This window comes from Vigna unguiculata, chromosome 6, assembly GCF_004118075.2.
Source record: "Vigna unguiculata cultivar IT97K-499-35 chromosome 6, ASM411807v1, whole genome shotgun sequence".
Taxonomy (NCBI): domain Eukaryota; kingdom Viridiplantae; phylum Streptophyta; class Magnoliopsida; order Fabales; family Fabaceae; genus Vigna; species Vigna unguiculata.
In genome coordinates this window covers 29,554,476-29,575,798 of record NC_040284.1, presented here as the reverse complement: position 1 = coordinate 29,575,798, position 21,323 = coordinate 29,554,476, and the positions used below count along the sequence as shown (strand labels likewise).

At 31.8% G+C, this 21,323-nt stretch overlaps 4 protein-coding genes across 5 annotated transcripts; 2 read left to right on the top strand and 2 right to left on the bottom strand.

The window, feature by feature from the left end:
* Positions 1–1,617: 1,617 nt before the first annotated feature.
* LOC114189106 (lipase-like) lies at positions 1,618–6,188 on the top strand. The gene is given in 12 exon segments (XM_028077813.1): positions 1,618–1,907; positions 2,040–2,111; positions 2,277–2,356; positions 2,921–2,986; positions 3,128–3,175; positions 3,264–3,331; positions 4,066–4,138; positions 4,212–4,373; positions 5,056–5,065; positions 5,068–5,249; positions 5,479–5,567; positions 5,679–6,188. Coding segments are annotated over 11 exon segments (1,068 nt in total). The 5' UTR covers positions 1,618–1,907; positions 2,040–2,044; the 3' UTR covers positions 5,902–6,188.
* A 2,856-nt stretch (positions 6,189–9,044) lies between these two features.
* LOC114187233 (E3 ubiquitin-protein ligase MIEL1-like) lies at positions 9,045–12,071 on the top strand. Its single transcript, XM_028075425.1, has 12 exons — positions 9,045–9,458; positions 9,715–9,802; positions 9,900–9,956; positions 10,062–10,094; positions 10,192–10,269; positions 10,462–10,505; positions 10,602–10,642; positions 10,763–10,845; positions 10,970–11,061; positions 11,151–11,220; positions 11,364–11,405; positions 11,590–12,071. The coding sequence occupies exons 1-12, from the start codon at positions 9,409–9,411 to the stop codon at positions 11,713–11,715; spliced, it is 804 nt and encodes a 267-aa protein (XP_027931226.1). The 5' UTR covers positions 9,045–9,408; the 3' UTR covers positions 11,716–12,071.
* Positions 12,072–12,481: 410 nt separating this feature from the next.
* LOC114188947 (CASP-like protein 1E1) lies at positions 12,482–14,424 on the bottom strand. 2 transcript variants are annotated; one of them, XM_028077624.1, is made up of 2 exons: positions 14,072–14,424; positions 12,482–13,052 (listed from the first exon to the last, which is right to left on the bottom strand). In XM_028077624.1, the coding sequence occupies exons 1-2, from the start codon at positions 14,401–14,403 to the stop codon at positions 12,719–12,721; spliced, it is 666 nt and encodes a 221-aa protein (XP_027933425.1). In that variant the 5' UTR covers positions 14,404–14,424; the 3' UTR covers positions 12,482–12,718. The 2 variants fall into 2 exon arrangements, with proteins under 2 accessions (XP_027933425.1, XP_027933424.1); XM_028077623.1 differs by having other exon boundaries at positions 14,027–14,411.
* Positions 14,425–16,977: 2,553 nt separating this feature from the next.
* Positions 16,978–20,137, bottom strand: LOC114187136 (protein mago nashi homolog). The gene is made up of 2 exons (XM_028075277.1): positions 19,573–20,137; positions 16,978–17,252 (listed from the first exon to the last, which is right to left on the bottom strand). The coding sequence occupies exons 1-2, from the start codon at positions 19,966–19,968 to the stop codon at positions 17,193–17,195; spliced, it is 456 nt and encodes a 151-aa protein (XP_027931078.1). The 5' UTR covers positions 19,969–20,137; the 3' UTR covers positions 16,978–17,192.
* Between the last annotated feature and the right edge of the window lie 1,186 nt (positions 20,138–21,323).

Here is a 21,323-nt window from a genome sequence, read left to right as displayed (position 1 = left end):
AGCCTGTTAAAAAATGGGGTGGCACTGTGTTTCTTCTTCGAAAAACTATATAAACTACAGTAACGCTTTTTAATATTATTAATATTTTTTACAAATTAATATTTTTGTTTTTAAACCATAATGGTCTCCGTTATTGAATTTTTTATAATACTATTTAAATTTAAAGAGTATAATTGTAATATTTAAAGAGTGCATTAATAAAATTATATATTTTTAAAACAAAATGAGATTTGTATAAAACCTAAAAATTAAGAGAAATCAATATAATGCAACCAAAAGAAAATAGTCAGTTACCATACATTATTTGAACCATTCTTTTATACATGTTCTAATAAAACCACTTATATATATATATATATATATATATATATATATATATATATAACTATTTTGTTTGAAGATAAATAAATAAAAAAGATAAGGCACAATCAAATATTTTGACCAAAACTAAACAATAGGATACATCTACTTATAATTTTAAGTTAAAGAAACTTAGCATGGTACAAAATTAAATTATATTTTAAAAGTAGTATTTATGTATTTAATAAGTTGCTTTACCTGACACTATATTATTTTATAAATTTATTGAGGAAGTAAATGTAATATTAGACGATGCAAATAATTTGAAATAACAATTGATCATGTTTAAATTGAAAATAAATAGTTGTAAACTGACAAAAGTAATTAAACAAAGAAATAAATTATCATCAATATATCAAAGTTCAAACACAAACAAAATAAATAAATTTTTAGTTTAAAAAAATAAAACAAAACAATTTAAAATAGGATGAACGATCATACAACTTCAGACACAAATCATAGACTAAATTAAATATAATTCAACAATAACATAATAGACTAAATAATCATTTTAAAAAACACAGTGTCAGTGTGATACTTAATAATTATAACAAAACCACATAATATGTCTGAATTTAAGTGATGAGGTTTGATTGGTTTGGTATAAGATATAGTATTGTTGTATTTTACTTCAAAATTATGTGTATACTTATTTATTAAAATGTCCATCATATTTAAACATAAGAGTAGTAATCTCTCTGTATTACACCCATTACAACACTAATTAATAAAAGGTTAAATATGTTTTTGGTCCCTCAAGTTTTAGTAAATTTTGGAATTAGTCCCTCATCAAAATTTTATACCAATTTAGTCCCTCATCTTTCAAAATGCGTGAATTTAGTTCTTTTAACCAAATTTTGTTAAGTTTATTTGACGTTTCAAACACATTAGTATTTAAGTTAACATTGAAACAAAAATGTGTCAAACAGTGTAAATAATTTAAATACTATCATGAAATGCGCTTGAAACGTCAAAAAAACTTAACAAAATTTGGTTAAAAGGACTAAATTCACGCATTTTGAAAGATGAAGGACTAAATTGATCAAAAATTTTGATGAGGAACTAATTCCAATTTTCGCTAAAACTTGAGGGACAAAAACATATTTAACCCATTAATAAATAAACAGAGTGTCTAACAAAAAACAGAGTAATGAATGATGGAGGTGATGAACTGCAAATAACCTATTTAATACTATATTTATTATTTTTTAACAATCGCGTTATTATGTTATCCGTTTAAAGTTAAAACAACTCACTGCAAAGTTCACATCCATGGATTCAATCTAATCCAACGGAGTCAGAACAGACTGTTCCAGTACGACACGAAAATGACGAAAGGAACCCTTGCGGCGTCGTATTTGCTATTTATCTCCTTTTATTTATTTACTTTTTGTATTTCATCTTCTCTCCAAACCCAAATTATTGTTAAGACTCTTTTACTTCTCATTCAGCTCTTTCGTTGGAGAAAAGCCTGTCACCGGAAAACTCACCTCAGCCTTTGAGGTTTGCGATTCCGGTTCCCGTTCCACCGCGCTCCTTTCACACATGTATTAAACTATTCAATTTCTCCCTTAATTTTGCCTTTATTCTGGAAAATATCCCTAATTATTTCCTCCAAGGTTCGTTGGTATTGGTCGTTTTGTTTGTGGGAAATTTACTTTTCTGTACTTCAATTGCAGAGTATATGGGGAAAACCAGGTGGTTGATATTGATTACCCTTTTGTGTTTGTTTGCATTCTCTAATGGCAGAGGTAAGAGTTTACTCGTGTGTTAATGTTATTGTAGGGTTTACGATATTGTTTTTATTTTTTTGTGTCTTTTTTCTATCTTTAAATTCATTTAATTGTTTAGTTTTGTGTGTACTGTGGGTCATTCACGTCTGTAGTGCAATCATGCAATTCCCTTTCCATTTGCAGGGCTAAAGTCTGGGCATAAAAATCATCCTTACGAATACAATCATACTCTTGCTACAATATTAGTGGAATATGCTTCTGCGGTGAGTTTTACTTCCATGGGAATTATACATGTTCAAACTTTAAGATGTATGTAGGCAGAGCATTTATAATTGGTAGTGTGTATTGTTTGTATTCTAATTTTTTGACGGAATTGGAGGATCAGTCATGGCTTTTGGAATTGGTATCGTGATTTAACTTTCGTATTTTAACTCCATATCTCTTTTCAAGTGGTTTTAGACCAGTATTATGTATTATCGCTTTGATTAGAAGTCTGATATGGATTTGTCATTCTTTATAAATTTTGAATTGACAAGTATTGGAGACGGCTTTAATTCAGCTACTTTCTTTTATTGATAAACAAACTCAATGAATTCATATCTGCTTTGCACAACAAAGAATTGAGGTGCCGATCCTGATGGAGATACTCCCCATCTTGGTCAGGCTACGATCAAAATAGGTCAAAGTGGGACTTAGAATTTAGCTAATTTCACTTACCCAATGTAGTGAATCTGAAGTTTCGTTACACGCATTAGCCAATGTGTTTTTGTGCTTTGGGAATTCTGTATGAACTATATAAAGGGCTGATGCAGGTTTGGTTCTTGCAGGTATACTTGTCAGATTTAACAGAACTTTTTACATGGACGTGCACCAGGTGTGATGGCTTGACCAAGGTGATGATACTATGAATAATGATTTTAACTGGACATGTTCACTTGTGTCATGGATGCTTTGAATTATTTATGCTCTAGTGTCCTACTAATCTGTTTGTTCGTTTAAATTATTTGGTCTAAAGATCTTTAAAATGGAAACAGGGATTTGACATGATAGAGTTAGTTGTTGATGTCGAGCATTGCTTACAGGTGGGTGAAGTCTCATCGTAGAAAAAAATATTCCAAAATTTTGTTCGAGTATACTTTGTTTTTATATAATTGTCACTACCTATTGTAGGCATTTGTTGGAGTGGCCGAGGATCCTCATGCCATTATCATTGCATTCAGAGGAACAAATGAACATAGGTGAACTTTCTTACCAGATTAAATTTTACTTATATGGAATTGTGGGCCCACAACTGTATAGGCAGCATTAAAATGGATCTATAATTGTGCAATGTTATATGTGATGCCTAGACACAGATGCTGTTATGTTTTAGAAACAAGAATTTTTTGCTTATAAGTGTGAATTTTGTGTAATGCTCATATATACTGATATGAATACATGGATGCATATGTAGTTGTTAGACAAGAAAATGCATTTAACTTGATTTATTTACTGCACGTGCAATGTATTATTGGCACAATTGTGTCTTCAATAATGAAAGCATAGGTGGTTTTGTTTTGATATTTATGTGTAGCAACATTCCTTAGTTTTGAAATACTGTAGATGGTCATGCCTATGACCAATATTGTCCGAGTACATTATAGATTGCTGTCTCTAAAGTTACATGTGGTCTCATATGTTTATGTCTGGGCAGCATAACATGTGAAAAAAAATGCTTGGTATGTTTGATAGCCTGTAAATATTGATTTTTGTTTCTTAAGAGAACGTATGTTCACTTATGTTGTTGATCTTTGAGAGTATAAGAGTGCATAGTTCATCTAAAGAGAAAGCCAATAATTTTCCTATAGAGAAAAATATGGCCATAAACACATGTAAGATGGAAAATAGTTCCAAGTCTTTCAGCTGTTTGGCTCACTTTTGGGACGACTCCATTTATTTTTGAACTGATTTCTTTGTAACCACTTTTAAACAGCTTGCAGAATTGGATTGAAGATTTATACTGGAAGCAGCATGATATAAATTATCCTGGCATGGGTGATGCAATGGTGTGTAAAAGTTCGCCTTGTGTAATTCTCTGTATTGGTGTCAGTTTTGATATATTTATATAACCGTATCCAGGTTCACCGTGGTTTTTACACTGCATACCACAACACAACAATACGTCCTGCAATTTTGGATGCTATAGAAAGGGCAAAGAAGTTTTATGGAGATATTCAAATTATAGTGACAGGGCATTCAATGGGAGGGGCAATGGCTTCATTTTGTGGTCTTGATTTGACGGTAATTATAATTTAATTTTCTTTGCACCACACACCAAGCTTTATGGTCTCAATCCCCTTTCAATTTTTTTCACCATTATTGTTGTCTAAATTTCACCTCTGGCAGGGACTGAGTTTCTTGTAGAATTATCATATTTGTGGAGCATTTTATTTTTTAATTTTAAAATTTATATAGGTGGTTCTAGGCTTGGGTAAAAGTGGAGTGTTATATTATGCATTCGGCAGTTAATTTATAAACTTGTCAGTTCATTTATGTTTTGGATCAATAATATTAGAACAATTATCTTTTGATGAGAAAATGACAAAAACTTTCATTATATTCGTATAGTACTAATTTGGTCATGTGAGAAGAAGGCCAGCATAAACTCTAATTAAAATAATTTATAAAAGGAGATCAAGTGGAAGATACTACAAGGAGTTAAAAGCCTAAAAGCTTCTGGAGAAACCATTATATGAAGGCTTTGCTGTAAAGCTTTCTTTTTTGAAAATTTGGCATTTCAATAAATTACACTGTAATCATTTGAATTCTGTTCTGTATAACCCCAGAAACCTATTCAGATTAGCATCCAAAGTTCAAACTTCAAATTTGTGTTATTTTTTTTTTTTTCAATTTTTAAGATTTCCCTATTTTGTTGGGATAGAGTAGTTACTCTTTTTTTTTTTTCATTCTTACATTCTTACAGGTAAATAAAAATGAAAAAATGTCCAAGTTATGACATTTGGACAACCTCGTGTTGGAAATGCTGTTTTTGCTTCTCTTTACAGCGAACTAGTTCCATGTACAGTTCGAGTCACAAATGACCATGATATTGTACCGCATTTGCCTCCATACTATTATTATTTACCGCAGAAGACATACCACCATTTCCCCAGAGAGGTAAGTCATGACATAATGAAATGATGAAGTTTGTATAATAAACCTGTTAGATTGTTTTTAAATTAATGTATGTTTGTCTGCATGTTTATGGAAAGCTACGACCACGTCATCTGCTGTATGTCCTTTGGCCACCATTAGATATTTTTGTGAATATTGGAATTTGGAAATGCTTTTCATTTCTGTTTATTTGTTTTTATCGTTCAAGAAGCTGAGAAGTTACGGACTGCAGGTATGGCTTTATAACATTGGATTAGGTAGCCTTGTATACAGCGTGGAGAAGATTTGTGATGGATCTGGCGAGGATCCGACTTGCAGCAGGTTAGTCTATTTGATCTGTCATAAAGCTGACGAAAACGTATATGAAAAATTTGCCGCTGTATGGCTGTGAAAAATTTGCCGATGCAATGCCGATTTGGCTATTTTATGCAGGTCAGTAACTGGGAATAGCATTGCTGATCATTTGGTCTATTATGGCGTAGACATGGGATCAGATGACCCTAGTTCATGCAGAATTGTTATGAATCCTTCTACTCAGGATGCTAGCATCAAAGATTCAAGAGGAAACATAGTCTTATCCAGAGATCTTGCTACCCCTCTCATCAAATTGAGCGGAGAGAATGACAATCAGAAAAATCCTATCAATGTCGATTGAAATTGGCTGTGAATATCTCTTACATATGATAGGCACCAGAGGTTTGCCCCGGGACATTAAACTTCAGATTTCTTAACGGTCCACGCAGCTGAACAGTTTTATTGAAATTGACTAGGGCTGTAAGGAATTTGTACATTATTGGAATCTTGTATATATGCATCCTAGCATCCTTGTATATATAATTAGTAATTCTTCATACTTTGACAATTGTATAATTTCACTTTCAAATTCCACTGATTTCAACCCTTATTTGGGTGATAATTCTTTTACCCATTGTGGTTTCCAAAGTTTAATTTTACACCTTTATTTAAACTTCTATTCACATTTTTTTGGCCTATTCCATTTTATCTCCTTACCATTTCTTTGTCTATTAGGCTTTTCCCTTTTATCTTTTGTTTGGAGACAGTATTTTTTATCAACCACTTTAAATACTTTGCGGATTTAGTTGGACGTTGGCCGTAATCACAATCAGAACACAACATAAACACGTAAAAGTCAAATATGGTGCATTTTTTTTTCTCATTCGCTCTAAAATTAAGTTTAAGATAATAGTTTTAAAAACAAAAATAAAAGCTATTTGATATATTTAATATTGAGTTTAAGAAAATGACGAGGAGAATGAGTTATGAACAGTTCATTTTGCCTTGAATGTGAATTTGGTGTGATCGGTATAAAATACTCTTTTAAATTCTTTCGCCTAATGGGTTTTATAAATGGCTAAATCCTTTTCTCTTTTCATTAAATTATAAAAATGCTTAATTTGAGGTTTTTCATAAATTATTTTAAAAAAATATATTTTTCATATATTGCATTTGACCCAACTATTTTGTCCCACGAGGATTCCAAATTTTTGTCTCAAAAGATATCGAGGTAAATAAATATCAAATTTTGGTATTTGATTAAGATGTTATTTGTTTGCATACTTTGTGAATTTAGAGATGATCGTAAAAGAAAAGGTTGGATATATATTTTGTATGATCTTACAAATTTAGTTTAAGTAGAATTTTTTTCAAGATTCTTATTAGTTTTAAGTTTCTCTTCTGGTCTTAAAGTATTATTAGAGGTTAAAATTTAAGTCTCAGAGAGTATTCCCAATCGAGAATTTTCATAATATTTCACAAATGGTAACAATATTTATATCTCAAGTCGGTTAAAATAATATAATCAAGATTAATCAACACATTTGAAATATCGTTCATTTTGGAGTTTAAAACTCCTATTACAATTTTATCATTAAAAATTAAAGAAAGAAAATATATTTAAATTATTCTTAATCTTAAATTCTAAACTATAAATATCGGTATACTAAAACAATTTATTTATATTTTACTTTTATTATTAGAGTAACTTTTTTATAAGTGATTTTTTTTTTTCTATCATAACAACTAATATATTTTCCACTATAGGAATATCTGTCTGTCGGGTTAATACATGTAACATATTGAGAGTGACGAAATGCACAAGAAAAAGTTAGATGCCAAAAGTTAAGAAACAAATTAATATATAGTAAATGTAAGAAATTCCATTTTTATAAATATTTACTCTATTTGAATTTTTAAGAAATTTGACGATAATATAAGTGTAGGGACTACTTAGATTGTTACACTTTTTCTGTCCTCTTTATTCGCACTTATACAATTATTTTTCCTTTTTTTGTGCATTTTTATTTATAATAACTAAGTTATTAGTCTCCAAAGTTGTATAGTTTATTACTTATTTTCCCACATTTTGTTAGAGGAACTGAAACTAAAGATCCAAAAGAGAAATCATTTATAGGATGATTTTGTTCCTTCAGTTATGTTCATTTTCAATTTAAAATGATTAAATATGTCTTTTTTTTTTCATACTAACGATCCATGTCTTTGTTTATTTTTCCTACTTTTATATGATTTGATTGAGACAGTATGAAACACAAAGAAGAAATCTCTTTCTCATAAGAAGAACACGAAGAAGAGACATCGATGATTTGAGATGTTTATCGTTAGGGTTTAGTGATGAAAAAAATAATGGGTTGTGTTGTGTATGTGTAATTAGATGAGACAGAATTCGCTATTTTTGTAGGTATGCTATAATTGTAGCTTCACAACTACTTGCATATACTGATGGAAGAAAACGACAAAATTTAATAGCTGGTTACAGTTAGAAACTGCTTTAGTAATTGCCCTTCGATTTAGGTACTAGCTTCAATAAAATCTAGAGAAAATAGTTAGGAAAAAATATTTATTACAGTTTTATTATTGACTAAGTTTATTGAAATAAGTTAATTCAATAAATATATAAAAAAATGTTAAATATGTTTTTGTTCCTTAACTTTCGAGTTAGTACATTCGAAACTTAAATTAATTTAGTCTTTCATATTTTGAAATACATAAATTTAGATTTTTTAATTAAATTTTATTAAATTTATTTGACATTTCAAACACGTTTCATAATAATATTTGACTTAATATTAAAGCGAAAATATATCAAACAATATAAACAACTCAAATACAATCTTGAAATACTTACAAAACATCAAATAACCCATCAAAATTTGATTAAAATAATTAAATTTATGTATTTCAAAAAATAAAAGACTAGATTGATCAAAATTTTTAAAATAAACTAATTTTAAAATTCATTAAAAATGAAGGAACAGAAATATATTTAAGAAAATAAAATTGTTTCGCAACATACAATAATCTTTATCTTGAAAATTGGATTTTTAAAAGTAAAGTTTAAACTACTTGTATATGACATCACTCGCCAACACTTTACGTTATGATAGATTTGTTTCTTACGTGGAAAGAACATGCCTACATATATGCATTGAACTTGGCCAAAAACTTGGATTATTTTCGGCCATGATCGAGTTCCAATGCAGAATTAAGTGGAGATGCTTATTATTATTGCCCATCATGTTGGGTAACTTATTCTATTAATATTTGATAATTATAACCAATATTCTTATAAATTAAAAACTATTTTCTTAAAATCATTTTCACTTTTATAACTTAAAAGAATTTGACATTTCATACCTGAGTTGGATGTATCATCATGGTACTGCAACTGCTGTTAAATTGTTCCAAAGACACTGAAACATAACATAACATGACACATCATAACACAACACAACAGAATAAAACGGTTTTGATGGTTGGTTTTGGAAGATCCAACGGTCAGATTTCTCTGGGTTAATTATTGCTGACACTCATCATCTTCTCTTTCCGCCATGCCGATCCTTCCCACCATCACCACCTTATCCTCTCTCTTCGCAAGTGGATACATTTTATTTTATTCCTTACCCATTTTTGTAGCCAAAGATTTATTCTTTTTCTTTTTTTTTCATTAAAAAATTACACCGTATCGTAACAGTAATAATAACAAGAACAGCAATGACTTGCTCCTTCTTTCTCTTTCTTTCTCAATATCAAGACAAGCCAAAACCAACATCATCAAAAACAGAATCTTCCCAATTGCAGAAACCCCCCTCTCAGCCTTCTCTTCACCCTCTCTTTTCCAAAACTCATGGAACGTTCTGTCCTTGAACGTCTTGATTTTGGGAAGATGGGATACGGGTACCTCATCTTATTCTTTCATTGGGTTTTGAATCTCACCATTTCAGATAAAACCTACACAAAGTTTCTTAGATGATGTTTCTATTGTTGTCGATCAAAATTGAAGTTTTTCTTGTTAATTCGTGTAGTTCTTTAATCCAAGCTTTTCATGTCATGGATTATCGAAGTAAAAATCGATTTTTTATTTGAGAAAATAGCACAAAAACATCCAAGGAACTAAGTTTTGTCCTTTGATGATGTTGGTGGGGTTTTGTAGGTGCAAGCATTACAGAAGAAGATGCAGGATTCGAGCTCCATGTTGCAATGAGCTCTACTCTTGCCGTCATTGTCATAACGACGCAACGGTATTCTTGTTCAACCCCTTCGGTTTTTTTTTTTCTGGGTTTCATTTCAAAAATCTTATCTTTTTTTCTTCTATCTGACATGGGTCTGACTCATCAGAGCATGCTGAGCAAACCTCTCGATCGCCACGAACTCGTTCGCCAGGATGTTGAACATGTAAGTTTCCAACTTTATTGTCGTTTTCCACACTGCCTTCGTTGTTGTTGTGACATTAACACGAAATGATGGTGATATGGTTTTTTCATTGTGATGCCGTTTCAGGTTGTTTGTTCAGTTTGCGATACAGAGCAGCCAGTGTGTATCTAATACCTATTCCCAGTTTGATTTGGAACTGTATGTTTTTCTTTCTTTTTTTGGTGATATTGGTTTTCCTCTGTTATTTCTTTTGAAGGTTGCCCAAGTTTGTACGAACTGCGGTGTCAGAATGGGAGAATATTTTTGCAGCATCTGCAAATTCTTCGATGATGAGGTAAGGGGTCACTGAATGAATCTGTAGTATATGATTAAATTTTTAATTTTGCCTCATTAATATGATTGTTTTACTTTTACATTGGTTTCTTCGTGTATCTTGGAGATGAACATGTTTGAGATATGGAATTTGGTTTTTACTTCTATGGCTTGTGATTGTTAATCCTAGTGTTTTCCATTACACACTATGCAGACCGGGAAAGAACATTTTCATTGTGATGATTGTGGGATATGCAGGTGCGTTGGCTGTTTGTTTGAATAAATCCTCCCATATGTGCTAAGTCATCCAACTTTATGACATGCTACTAATTTTGGTGATGAATTTTGGAACAGAGTTGGTGGTCGTGAGAATTTTTTCCACTGCAAGAAGTGTGGTATGCATTCATTATCACATTACCATTGCTTCTCTTTGGAATCTTGAGTCATATCTAATAATCAATCACACATTAGTTACTAAATTTTTTAACAAATCAATTGCTGAATACTACTAACAGGGTCTTGCTATTCAAATGGTCTGCGGGATAATCATTTGTGTGTGGAAAACTCCATGAGGCATCATTGTCCCATTTGTTATGAGGTGCGTGCTTTGTTCCCCTCTTTCATTGTTTCATTTCTTCAATCAAAGAACGATTTTTTACTTTTGTGTCGTTAGAAATACAAAAGGGTCTTGCTTCTGACATGGCTTCTTTTTGTTTGTATAGTACCTTTTTGACTCATTGAAAGACACTGCTGTTATGAAATGTGGCCACACAATGCATTCTGAATGTTACCACGAGATGATAAAGCGTGACCAGTGAGAATTAACCATTCAACAATTCTTTGTTCTACATAACAATATCTATGCCTAATCATTGAATTGACTTGGTAATATAAATGGATCAGGTATTGTTGTCCCATATGCTCCAAGTCTGTAATTGACATGTCTAGGACATGGAAGAGAATCGATGAAGAGGTAGTTGGTTAAATTTAACCCTATAATGCTTTCTTTTCACTTGTTTTGTTGGCTTTTATGATGTGCAATTATCTGGTAAAGCTTATTTACATGAAAGAAATGATCTGCAATAATGATTTCTCACTTTTTTCTTGGTATATTAGATTGAAGCAACTGTCATGCCTGAGGACTATCAGAACAGAAAGGTAGATTTTTACTCATGTTGAATACATGCTACTTCTATTTATCTTCATTTGATTGCTTTCTGTGAAAATCTACAAATTAGGCATGAAACTTGCTTTTTAAGTATGAATACACCTTTTATAGACATGCTTATATATATCATGGTTCTATCAGAAGATTTAGAAAACTAAGCAGCATCCATTTCAGGTTTGGATACTCTGTAATGACTGCAACGACACAACTGAAGTTTACTTCCACATCATTGGGCATAAATGTGGTCACTGCAACTCATACAATACTCGTGCAATAGCTCCTCCTGTTCTTCCTCAATGACTAGATTCTTTTGATTTTGGAGACAGATCTTTTGATTTATGGCTCAATTATTGTAGAGCCTCATTTGATTCATCATCATCATCATCAAGATTAATGATGTATTGTGGCCTAAATTTTCTTGGTCTAGTGGTAATGTTATGAGCCACTAATTGGTCTGATACAAACATGTGTATATAGGGCAATGTGTTTGAACATCCCGAGTTGCTAGTAATTGTGCTTGCCAGTGATGTATTGAAGTAGGGGAATTGATTGTTTTTGTGTTATTGAACTGAATTTATTCATCACAATATTGATAGTAAGCGTGCTTGTCTTGCCATTATTGAATCTAATCAACACAACTCAATATGGTTTCTTCATTGCATGAATCATTTACCTTCCTTGTAATTGATTGTTATGTTGCTTCCTCAAGATTATTTTACAGAGGATTTGTGTGTGAAGATACTGTTCATTTATCCGTAAGAACAATCTCTTCCACCTTTGTACACGAGTTAATCTACATAAATCCTCAATAATGCAGAAAACAATACAATTTTTAGTGGTTAAGTTTGGTTGCTTCTGTGATGTTATATGAATCTTGTTTTTCTTGTGTTATGAGAACCATGATACTGGTACTGTCAATTGAATCTTGCTTGCTCTTTTTACTGCTCTACAATTTTTTTCAAAAATATGTTTCTATAGTTTTTTTCCGAATATTTCAATCACAAATCACCTTTTTTTAGGGAGCTCCCTCCCCTTAATTTTTTTAAGTGAAAATGGATTTTTAATATACTGAAATGACAAATATAGAAAGTTAAGAAGGTTTTTGCTAACATGCACTAATAAGCTATGTGATACAAACCCATCAAACATTCTTAAAGAAGTTTTTAACACGCATCACAGTGAAATCTATGACTTGGGGTGACACCAAACTAACATCAATTCTCACTCGTGGAATATATAATAAAGTAATGGATAAGTAATTAACCAAACTTATTGATTTAGTAAAGACCCCAAGACACCTTAACTAGGTAGTTTGTTTAAGTCTGAAAAGTTGAGGAAGCAGAAGCAGCAAGAGGAATGTTATCGATCCAAGGAGTGATATGAAAAGAGAAGCAGCAACTTGGTCACAAAATTTGCCAAATATATTGCACACTTTGTTCCAATGAACATGTGAGTTTCCTTGCAAGCCAAGTAGGCCAACTGCAATGGCAGCTCCATTGCTAGAGAAGAGCAAAGCCACCATTAATGTGTCGAACACAGTGATCACTGTCTCCATCCCTTTACGCCTGTTTCCAAGTCTCAACAACAGAGACAATGCTGCATATGCACATGCCATTGCATTTGCCCCCACAAAGTACCTAATACATGAAACTTGTGTCAATTGCATTTGCCATATTTCTGGTATTTCAATACAATAAATAATGTGATACATACAGATAAAAAAATGAAGTTTGCAATATTTGTTTAGCGGTATGAGAGTTGATGGTTAGTCTTTGTGATCGGCTCATACAAGTCCAATATAGTCTGTGTATTAAAGTTTTTTCGGACGAAGAGTTCAGATAGATATGTTCTTGTATAATGTACCTAATGATGGGTAATAGATTTTAAAATGAAATTATATGCAGTATGGTTTAGGTCAAATAGAACTGCTAAGATTATTTATGGGTACAACATGCTTTGGCAGAAACATTTTGGATATTATTTTTATAACAATCATTAACTCATTCCTCTCTCTTCAACATTATTCGCTTTCAGTATGGGCGTTTTTAACGTGTCAAACACCTAACCTAATCAACTTCGATGTCAATTTTCTTCCATCTGTTTTATTTGTATTCTAGTGTTTCTGTCTTCTCTGTAATTCCTAGAGAGAACACGTTTTTAGTTTTAGATATTGTTACAAATTTTCAATCATCTTGCACTACTAATCAAACGACACGGAATTTTAAAAAAATCATAATATTTTCTTAAATTCTTCATAATATTTGTAGACAGAATATATAATATTTGGTTGCTTCAATGAATTTGATTCACTGCTATTTTATCTACACAACTTTGATCTATCTATTAATTTGACAGACAAGCTTCAACAAAAATATCAGTATTATCCTCTTCAATCAACATGTAAGAACATTCATGCTAACAATACACTGTTGTATAAGGGTGCTTCTACAATTAAAACAGTAAGAAATCAACAAATTCAAATTTCAACAGCAACAATATTTAATTACTAACATTTTCTAATCCACTAAGTGCAGTGTAATTGGCATTGTTGGAATGAAGATTAACAGAAGAAAACACAAGACAGAAAAAAGTGAGGAATGAAAGAACATACACAAATGCAGACAAGTAATGCCACTTAGCAGCAACAGGAACATACAAAGGTGGCATAGATTCCACAAATTTGATTGGCACAATAGCTGTTTGTTTATCTGCCCCAATGACAACAGAAGCCACAAGAGTGAGTAGAATGGCAAAAAGCCTCAAAAACAAATCACAAGTTCTCACTACTGATCCACACCATCCTTTGGCATTGCCCTCACTCCCTTCCATTACATTCAAACTACCCTTTCTCTGACCCTCCATTCTAGTAACAAAAATGAAGCCTTGTGGTGAAGTGTTGGCCAAAGGGAAAATATATGACTTTAAATAGTGTGGGAAAAGGGAAGTTGGTAATGTTACTGATAAAAGGGGTATGAGGGTTTCATTCATTTATCCCATACAGTTTGTGTGGAATGGCAATTAAGGCGTGGAAAAGTATGCACATTTGTGACAGCATGGAAGAGTCACCATGCATAGCAAGAATTGAATTGATGCATTTATTACATATGTACTTGTATAACTCTACACTCCGCAAAATTTGATTTGTTTAATGTCAAATGGACAATCAACAGATGTTAGTACATTAAAAAAGGATTTTATATATTTTAAACAATCAGTGTGATCTTACGGCTGCACTATGAAGGTTGTCCTGACCAAGATATATCAAAATCATCTTGGCTTAAATGTATAAAACTTTACACAATTGGTAGGTTGTCCTGATCAAGATGTGTCAGAACCATTTTAGACTAGATATATCAGGACTATTTTGGAATAGATGCATGAGGACTCAAATTTGTATACATAAGAGAATTTGGAGTGTTTCTTAAGTTTTCAAAAGTGAGCTTTTAAGATTGGGTTATCTTTCATTTGTTTAAGCATAGTTTAGAATGTGTTCAAATTGATTTTAACACTATGCATTAGGTTGAAGTGGTTCTAAAATTTTGTAAGAATCATTTTTCAAAACTGAGAAATAGTTATTTTCATACATGACAAAACTCATGCGTAGTAACTTTGCTAAATCATGACTAAGTTGCATCATATTGCTACAAAAACGTAGGGCAACAGTTGCACACGCTACACTCCAAATCAGAAAAGCTTTGTCGAATGGTGACAATATTCATCCATCACCATGCATCATCTTGATGCTAAAGTATAAGACAACAGTTCCACACACCATGTGTGCCACTCTGATTATATTAATACCACTACCTTTAAATATGGCCATAATATATGTTCATATATGATATGACTTGTTAACTTCAAATAAAAGGTTTAGTTTTTTTCTATTTCATCAAACTATATATGTATCATATTTATAGATTATAACGTAAGCATGTTATTCATTTAATTGGTGTGTGAAAGATTGTGGGTTCTTTTGTTGCTTCTGGGGACGAGGATCTAAAAGTCCTAAAGCCTCTTTTGATGTCAAATGAAAAACTGAACAATGCAAAAACGACACTTGGTATGTAAAAATTAGATGCATTACTATGATTTTGTCGAATCCGTTTAGTTATTTCTCTTTCTCAACAACATCATTTATGAGTATTCTTATTCATTTTTTTTTTTGTTTTGTTTTCTGGCTCAAACATGCACGTCACAGATTATGATAAGAAGATGGTCCTTCAAGCAAACGATATTTCATTCGAAAGCATTGATGAGCATGGGCAGAGGTGGATGAACATCACCCATCCTTACAAATTCCACTCACTCACAAGTTCCGTGTTTGCTTTTAAATATTATATAATATTATTTCTTAAATTCAATTAAATTTCAAATTCCTTATATCCCCAAAATGGTTAAATTAAAATCAATAAATCATGGGTTTTTTTTTTTTTATTATGTAAATTGCTGATACACTCCAACTAAAAAAGAGGAGTATTATATCATCGGACTCAGGGGGGAGAAAGAAACATACATTTACTACTCTTTTTTGTAAGTACACCATAATTGCAAATTATAGTAGTAAATACTTTTATTTCTTATACAATTAATTCACTTTTCTTCTAATTAAAACTCAAACTGTGATGAATATATGGATTTTGTTTTAATGAGTACATTGAAACGATCATCTAACACATTTTCTACGTTCCATGCCCCATATTGAAGATGGAGAGGAGTATTAAAAAAATCAAAATACATATTTATTAGAAATAAGATTAAGGATATATATATATATATATATATATATATATATATATATATAGAGAGAGAGAGAGAGAGAGAGAGAGAGAGAGAAAATACTCTTAGTTTTAAAACTAATTTTGTGAAATTAAATTAGTTTCAAAACAAATTATAATTGGATGAAATAACAACATTTTAAGAAGAAACTAAGTTAAAGAATACAAGGGAAATTCCCCCACACCGGAGAAATATTACTAAGCTAATCAAACGAATATTCATACATGATTGATCACAAGATGGTCAAGAATTTATCTAACTAATTTATACACAAAAATTATGCAGCTAATCATCTATGAAATTGAACCAACCATATCTCATATCACATATAAATATAATTAAAGTACGTTAATATGATACAAGAAGGACTTAAATAAAATTCTAAATCTTAAATGAAACATAGTCATATAAAAATTACTCATTACTTAAACTAAAATGTAAATAAAAAGTTATAAATATGCAGACCTATAAGGTAATTGCATTAAAACAAAGCTTGCAGGTAAATCTAAACGATAACACGACTCACAAAAGGTAAAATAAGATCAACCCTTGCATTCGATGACCTTATTGCCGTAAACCCATTTAAAAAGAAATAGAGAGATAGAATATGATAAATAGTTATTTGAATGAAGTCTAAAAAATGGATTTCAGTTAAAATATATTTTTAAATCTTATTCAAATAGAATGTGTAAATTTCGACCCAATTCCGAGCCGATAAATCCTGATAAAAAAAAGTACGCATTACTTCGAAATGTAACATTTCCAACCTCAGACGTGGAAGCAAGGGAAAGAAAGAATAACGAAGCCATGCATAAAACAATCCAATCAACACTTTGGTACAACAAGGGTTACACCCTCAAATCCAAAATAAGCACTTCATACAGAACCAAATCATATTCATGATTATAAGTCAGTCTATCAGATGTCAAACTCCATTCGAAAAAATTGATGGTTGTGACACAAGTACACATTGAGGATGAACTCATAATATTTCGAACACCTTATATAGGCTTGATCTTGAAGTGAAGAGAAATGAGAGAGAAGACAAAACACTTCAAATCCTGCAAACAGTAAATATAAAAAAAATAAACCAAAGGCACAGGTTGACAGAAGGAAAATCTAGCATTCATCAAACTAATGAGCAGAGCAACTGCTATTGTTTCCCAGAGTGTCCTCTACGAAACTAAAGATCACGGACTAAGCAAAATAATAACATATCATGAAGAACTATAAAACATTCAAAGCCATTGTTTAAAGCCTATCTTAACAATATTTTTGTTTCTTGGACATATAATTTCATTTGTTATTAGACCGCTATCGGACCACCCATTAATGCCTAGTCCCACGCACGAGATGTATATATCTCGACATAAGAGGGTGTGTTAGAAATCTCACATCACCTAGAGATAAAACTTTCATATTATATAAGTAGATGCAAACTTCACCTTACAAGCCGGTTTTATAGATTAATATCAGGTGAGTTTATTTCCAGTTTTTTTAGAGTTATATACTAGTAAAACTATCTTACCAATTTTCATAGACCCTCGTCAAAGGCTGATAGCTCTATTCGGTTTTTAAGCTGTTTTATTTTTCATTTGGGATTTTGAGGTTAATCTGATACCAATAACTGTACTTGGAAAGTATTTATGTTGTTGGGAGTCCTAATTTTAACCTAAATGCCAATAAATTCTTTCATAGACTCACTACTGAACAAATCAATGGTTGCTCATAAAACACTGGAATAATTTGGTCTTTCATAATAATTCAAAGTACTACAAATTGCATAACCACAAGACTGTTGTCTTTTGATCGAACCTAAAACCACTTTAAGTTCACAGCTGAATAGAAACGTTCTTTATTTCACTACAATTAAACATGTAAAATTGGCACAAAACAAAGGGCAAGCTATGACCCAGAATAACATTCCAGAATGATTCATGAAGATAACTTTTCTTAATAATAAACAAATAGATAAAATTTGTAACTCTAACATACTATTTGATAATTTCAAAGGCTTTCTGGATTTGAAAAAACAAGTGGATCATCAAGCGTAACTGATGCTCTGATATTTTATCATCATGCAACTGTTAGAGGGCAGCAAGTATAGCAATAGAAGTCATAAATTTTAGTTGCTTTAACATAAAATTACACTTCGTTTATATGCAAGTGAGAAATCTAAGAACTTAATGAGTTTGAAGCAGGGCAGTAAGATATGCACAATCTCTTTTGATATCATTGTATCCTAATGAATTGGGCATTGCTCAGTACATGCTTTCATATTTTCTGTATTTAGATTGCACATATCAATTAGAGATAGTCATACTGCTTCCTTAGATTTCGTACAACAATTAGTTTTGGAAATTGAAATCCCAGCAACAGTGCCCCATGAAAAGCCCTAGAGTGAATGTATCTATTCAGATGGGTTTTTTCTGGAATCAACACATAGCACACTATTTGGTTTATTACAGCCACTACTCTAAACCGCAATAGCTCCTGTAGTGAGGAGGGGTTGCTAGCCACTAAAATGGCTAGCAAGGACCTTCAAAACATGTTTCACCTTGTGGAATAAAGCTTCAGCTCAAAAGTTAGCTCTCCTAAGGAACAAGATTCCGACATAACAATTTTAACTCGGGCTGAGTGGTGGTGGCAGAACTGAAAATGCTTTGGCAGGCTGATTACCATCAAGTTTTGTTAACAAAGCAGGTTAATTTGTACAGGATACCGGTTTTCTTGGTATGCACACCAAGCTTTAAGCATATCCATGATAAAATTCTGACAGTCTTATGTGTACTCTTCAGGGACACAACCTAATCTACTGCACTTTCAGAAAGTGACTCTTGAAAGCAGCCAAACAAACACATAGCATGTTTGCTTTTCCATTAGGAGGGAGTCTAATGTACATGTGTTTGGAAGAAACTAGTTTCCTTCAGGCCAAAAAACGTCTAACAAACTAGTTGCCGATAAAAAAAAAAGGTCTAACAAACAAAACCTTTACAGTCTGTTTGGATGTACTTCTGCACAAGCAACTTCCACAAGAAAAACATATGTCTACTTTAAAAATCCGATTTTGGAGAAGCCAAACAAGCGAGATTTTACATATTTGCTTATGTATAAGCTAGGTTTAGCATAAGGAAAAGATTATGTATAAGCCAGGTTTACGGAGAAGTTCTCCAGGCAGCCCTTAGTCATCCACACCTATAACCCGCCCATACAATTAACACCATGTTTGCATATAATATTCCGGTAACAAAGCAATTATTTAGCCGGCGCACTAAATTCCATTTCACTTTATTTTTCCTAGATATCTATAACCGAATTTCAGAAACTGAAGTAAAACCCTAGCAGCAACAGAATGATATGAAAATGGGATATGTGAGTGACCTGAACAAGATAGTAAAAGATGCGAAGGCCTTCCGGATCCGCACTGGATTGAACGTCGACGAGAGACCCGATCTTGGAAGTTGTGAAGGAAATGTGCTCGTTCCCCATGACAATCTCGAGCTCCTGGCGTCCCACCCGATCGGGTTCCGGCCAGTTGTTGTCGTCCTCCTTCATGATCTCGCTCTCCGCGACTATTCGGCGGCACTCACGCAAAACGGCGGGAGTGAGGTACACCTCCTTGCGGATTATTGTGTCGTTTTTGTAGTTGGAGTTGTTGGCGTAACGGAGCTTGCCGTCGGGTCTGAACTCAAATTCAAGAAACTCGTGGCCGAACTTCCCCTTGTGCCCCACGTAGTATCTCAGGTAGAACTCCCCCTTCTCCTCTTCGCTCCCCATTTTTCAGACCACAAACTCCAACTCTTTCTTCTTCTTCTTCTTTTCGCGCTTCTTTCTCTTCTTTGCTATGCTATGTTGTGTTTTCCTTCCACAACGGATTGAAACTGATTGAAAGAGGGAAGGAATGGCTAGACTAGGTGGAAGTGGGATTGCACCCTCTATACGGTGGCGTTTTGGGGATTTTGGCCAATGGTTCACCTTTTTACTCTTCTAAAACTAAAATTATTGCTCATCACATAAAACAATTAATTACTTCTTCTTTTAAATATTTGTATAAACTAACCTTAATTTATGGAAGATTTATTTATTTTTTACTATTTTCTTGTTGAGAAAAACTTATGAGAAATCAAAAGAAACTTTAACCAAATTTTATAAAATTAACTTAACTTATAAGATAAGAATTATTCCATATATTAGTTTTAATAATATTTTTAATCCATTATAAAAATTAAAGTTTTTCAAAACCATATACCTCATCTGAAATAAAGGTAATAACAGAGTATATTAACAAACTCATACGTACAGAACTTATAAATTGGAAACAGTACTTAAAAATGAGAAAAAAAAAATCTAGACCATATAATTAATGATATAATGCTTAAGATTGAATTTTATTTAATAATCACACAGTTGCTCAACAAATTAATTGATTTTATTTTGTAATTGTATGACCTACCCTTTTTTCACATCTTCACAAAAATTATATAAAATATTGTAGGATAATAAACCGGTTAAATTTACTGCAATCTTATACAACAATTTAGACATTGATGTCTAATTTATTGAAAGTCCAACTCTATAGAAATAATTTAATCAACATTACAATTTGATTAATTTATTGTATACATGTAAGTGCAGATCAGTGTTGGTCAGCATTGATGAAGAAAAACATGAATTGAAACTTTTTGTGTGGTTGAAGTGAGCATGATTAAGCACTTGAATTTAGCCAACAAAATCCAGAATTCATGATTAAATTAATTAGGGCTTTGACTATGAGCATATGTTTACTAGAAGTCTGGTAACAGCTAGGACTAGGGTTCGAAATCTAATAAGCAAAATATAAAATTGATATTCACTTATTTCCACATTACCGCTTTAGGGTTTACAATTATATATTGCACTTGCATTTACTTTTCTACAATCATTTCATATTTATACAATTGTTATTTAATAACTTATTTTGACATTTATGTAATTATACCTTTATAACTTTTATTTTAAATTGATATGAAAAAAAAACAGATATATATCTTCTGACATTTAATAATGTCATTTTCTTTAGTGTAATGTTTATTTATTTATTTTTAAATCTAATACGTAACAAAATTAAATATATTCACTACCTTATCATTCCC

What these genes read in the sequence shown, in the direction of transcription:
- LOC114187233 (XM_028075425.1), top strand. Translation starts at nt 9,409, where the DNA reads ATGGAACGTTCTGTCCTTGAACGTCTTGATTTTGGGAAGATGGGATAC. An exon ending in GAGATGATAAAGCGTGACCA is followed by an intron (nt 11,062 to 11,150) that starts GTGAGAATTAAC and finishes TAAATGGATCAG; the next exon opens with GTATTGTTGTCCCATATGCT. An exon ending in GGAAGAGAATCGATGAAGAG is followed by an intron (nt 11,221 to 11,363) that starts GTAGTTGGTTAA and finishes TTGGTATATTAG; the next exon opens with ATTGAAGCAACTGTCATGCC.
- LOC114187136 (XM_028075277.1), bottom strand. Translation starts at nt 19,968, where the DNA reads ATGGGGAGCGAAGAGGAGAAGGGGGAGTTCTACCTGAGATACTACGTG. An exon ending in TCTTTTACTATCTTGTTCAG is followed by an intron (nt 17,253 to 19,572) that starts GTCACTCACATA and finishes TACTGTTTGCAG; the next exon opens with GATTTGAAGTGTTTTGTCTT.
- LOC114188947 (XM_028077623.1), bottom strand. Translation starts at nt 14,403, where the DNA reads ATGAATGAAACCCTCATACCCCTTTTATCAGTAACATTACCAACTTCC. An exon ending in CATTACTTGTCTGCATTTGT is followed by an intron (nt 13,053 to 14,026) that starts GTATGTTCTTTC and finishes TTCATGTATTAG; the next exon opens with GTACTTTGTGGGGGCAAATG.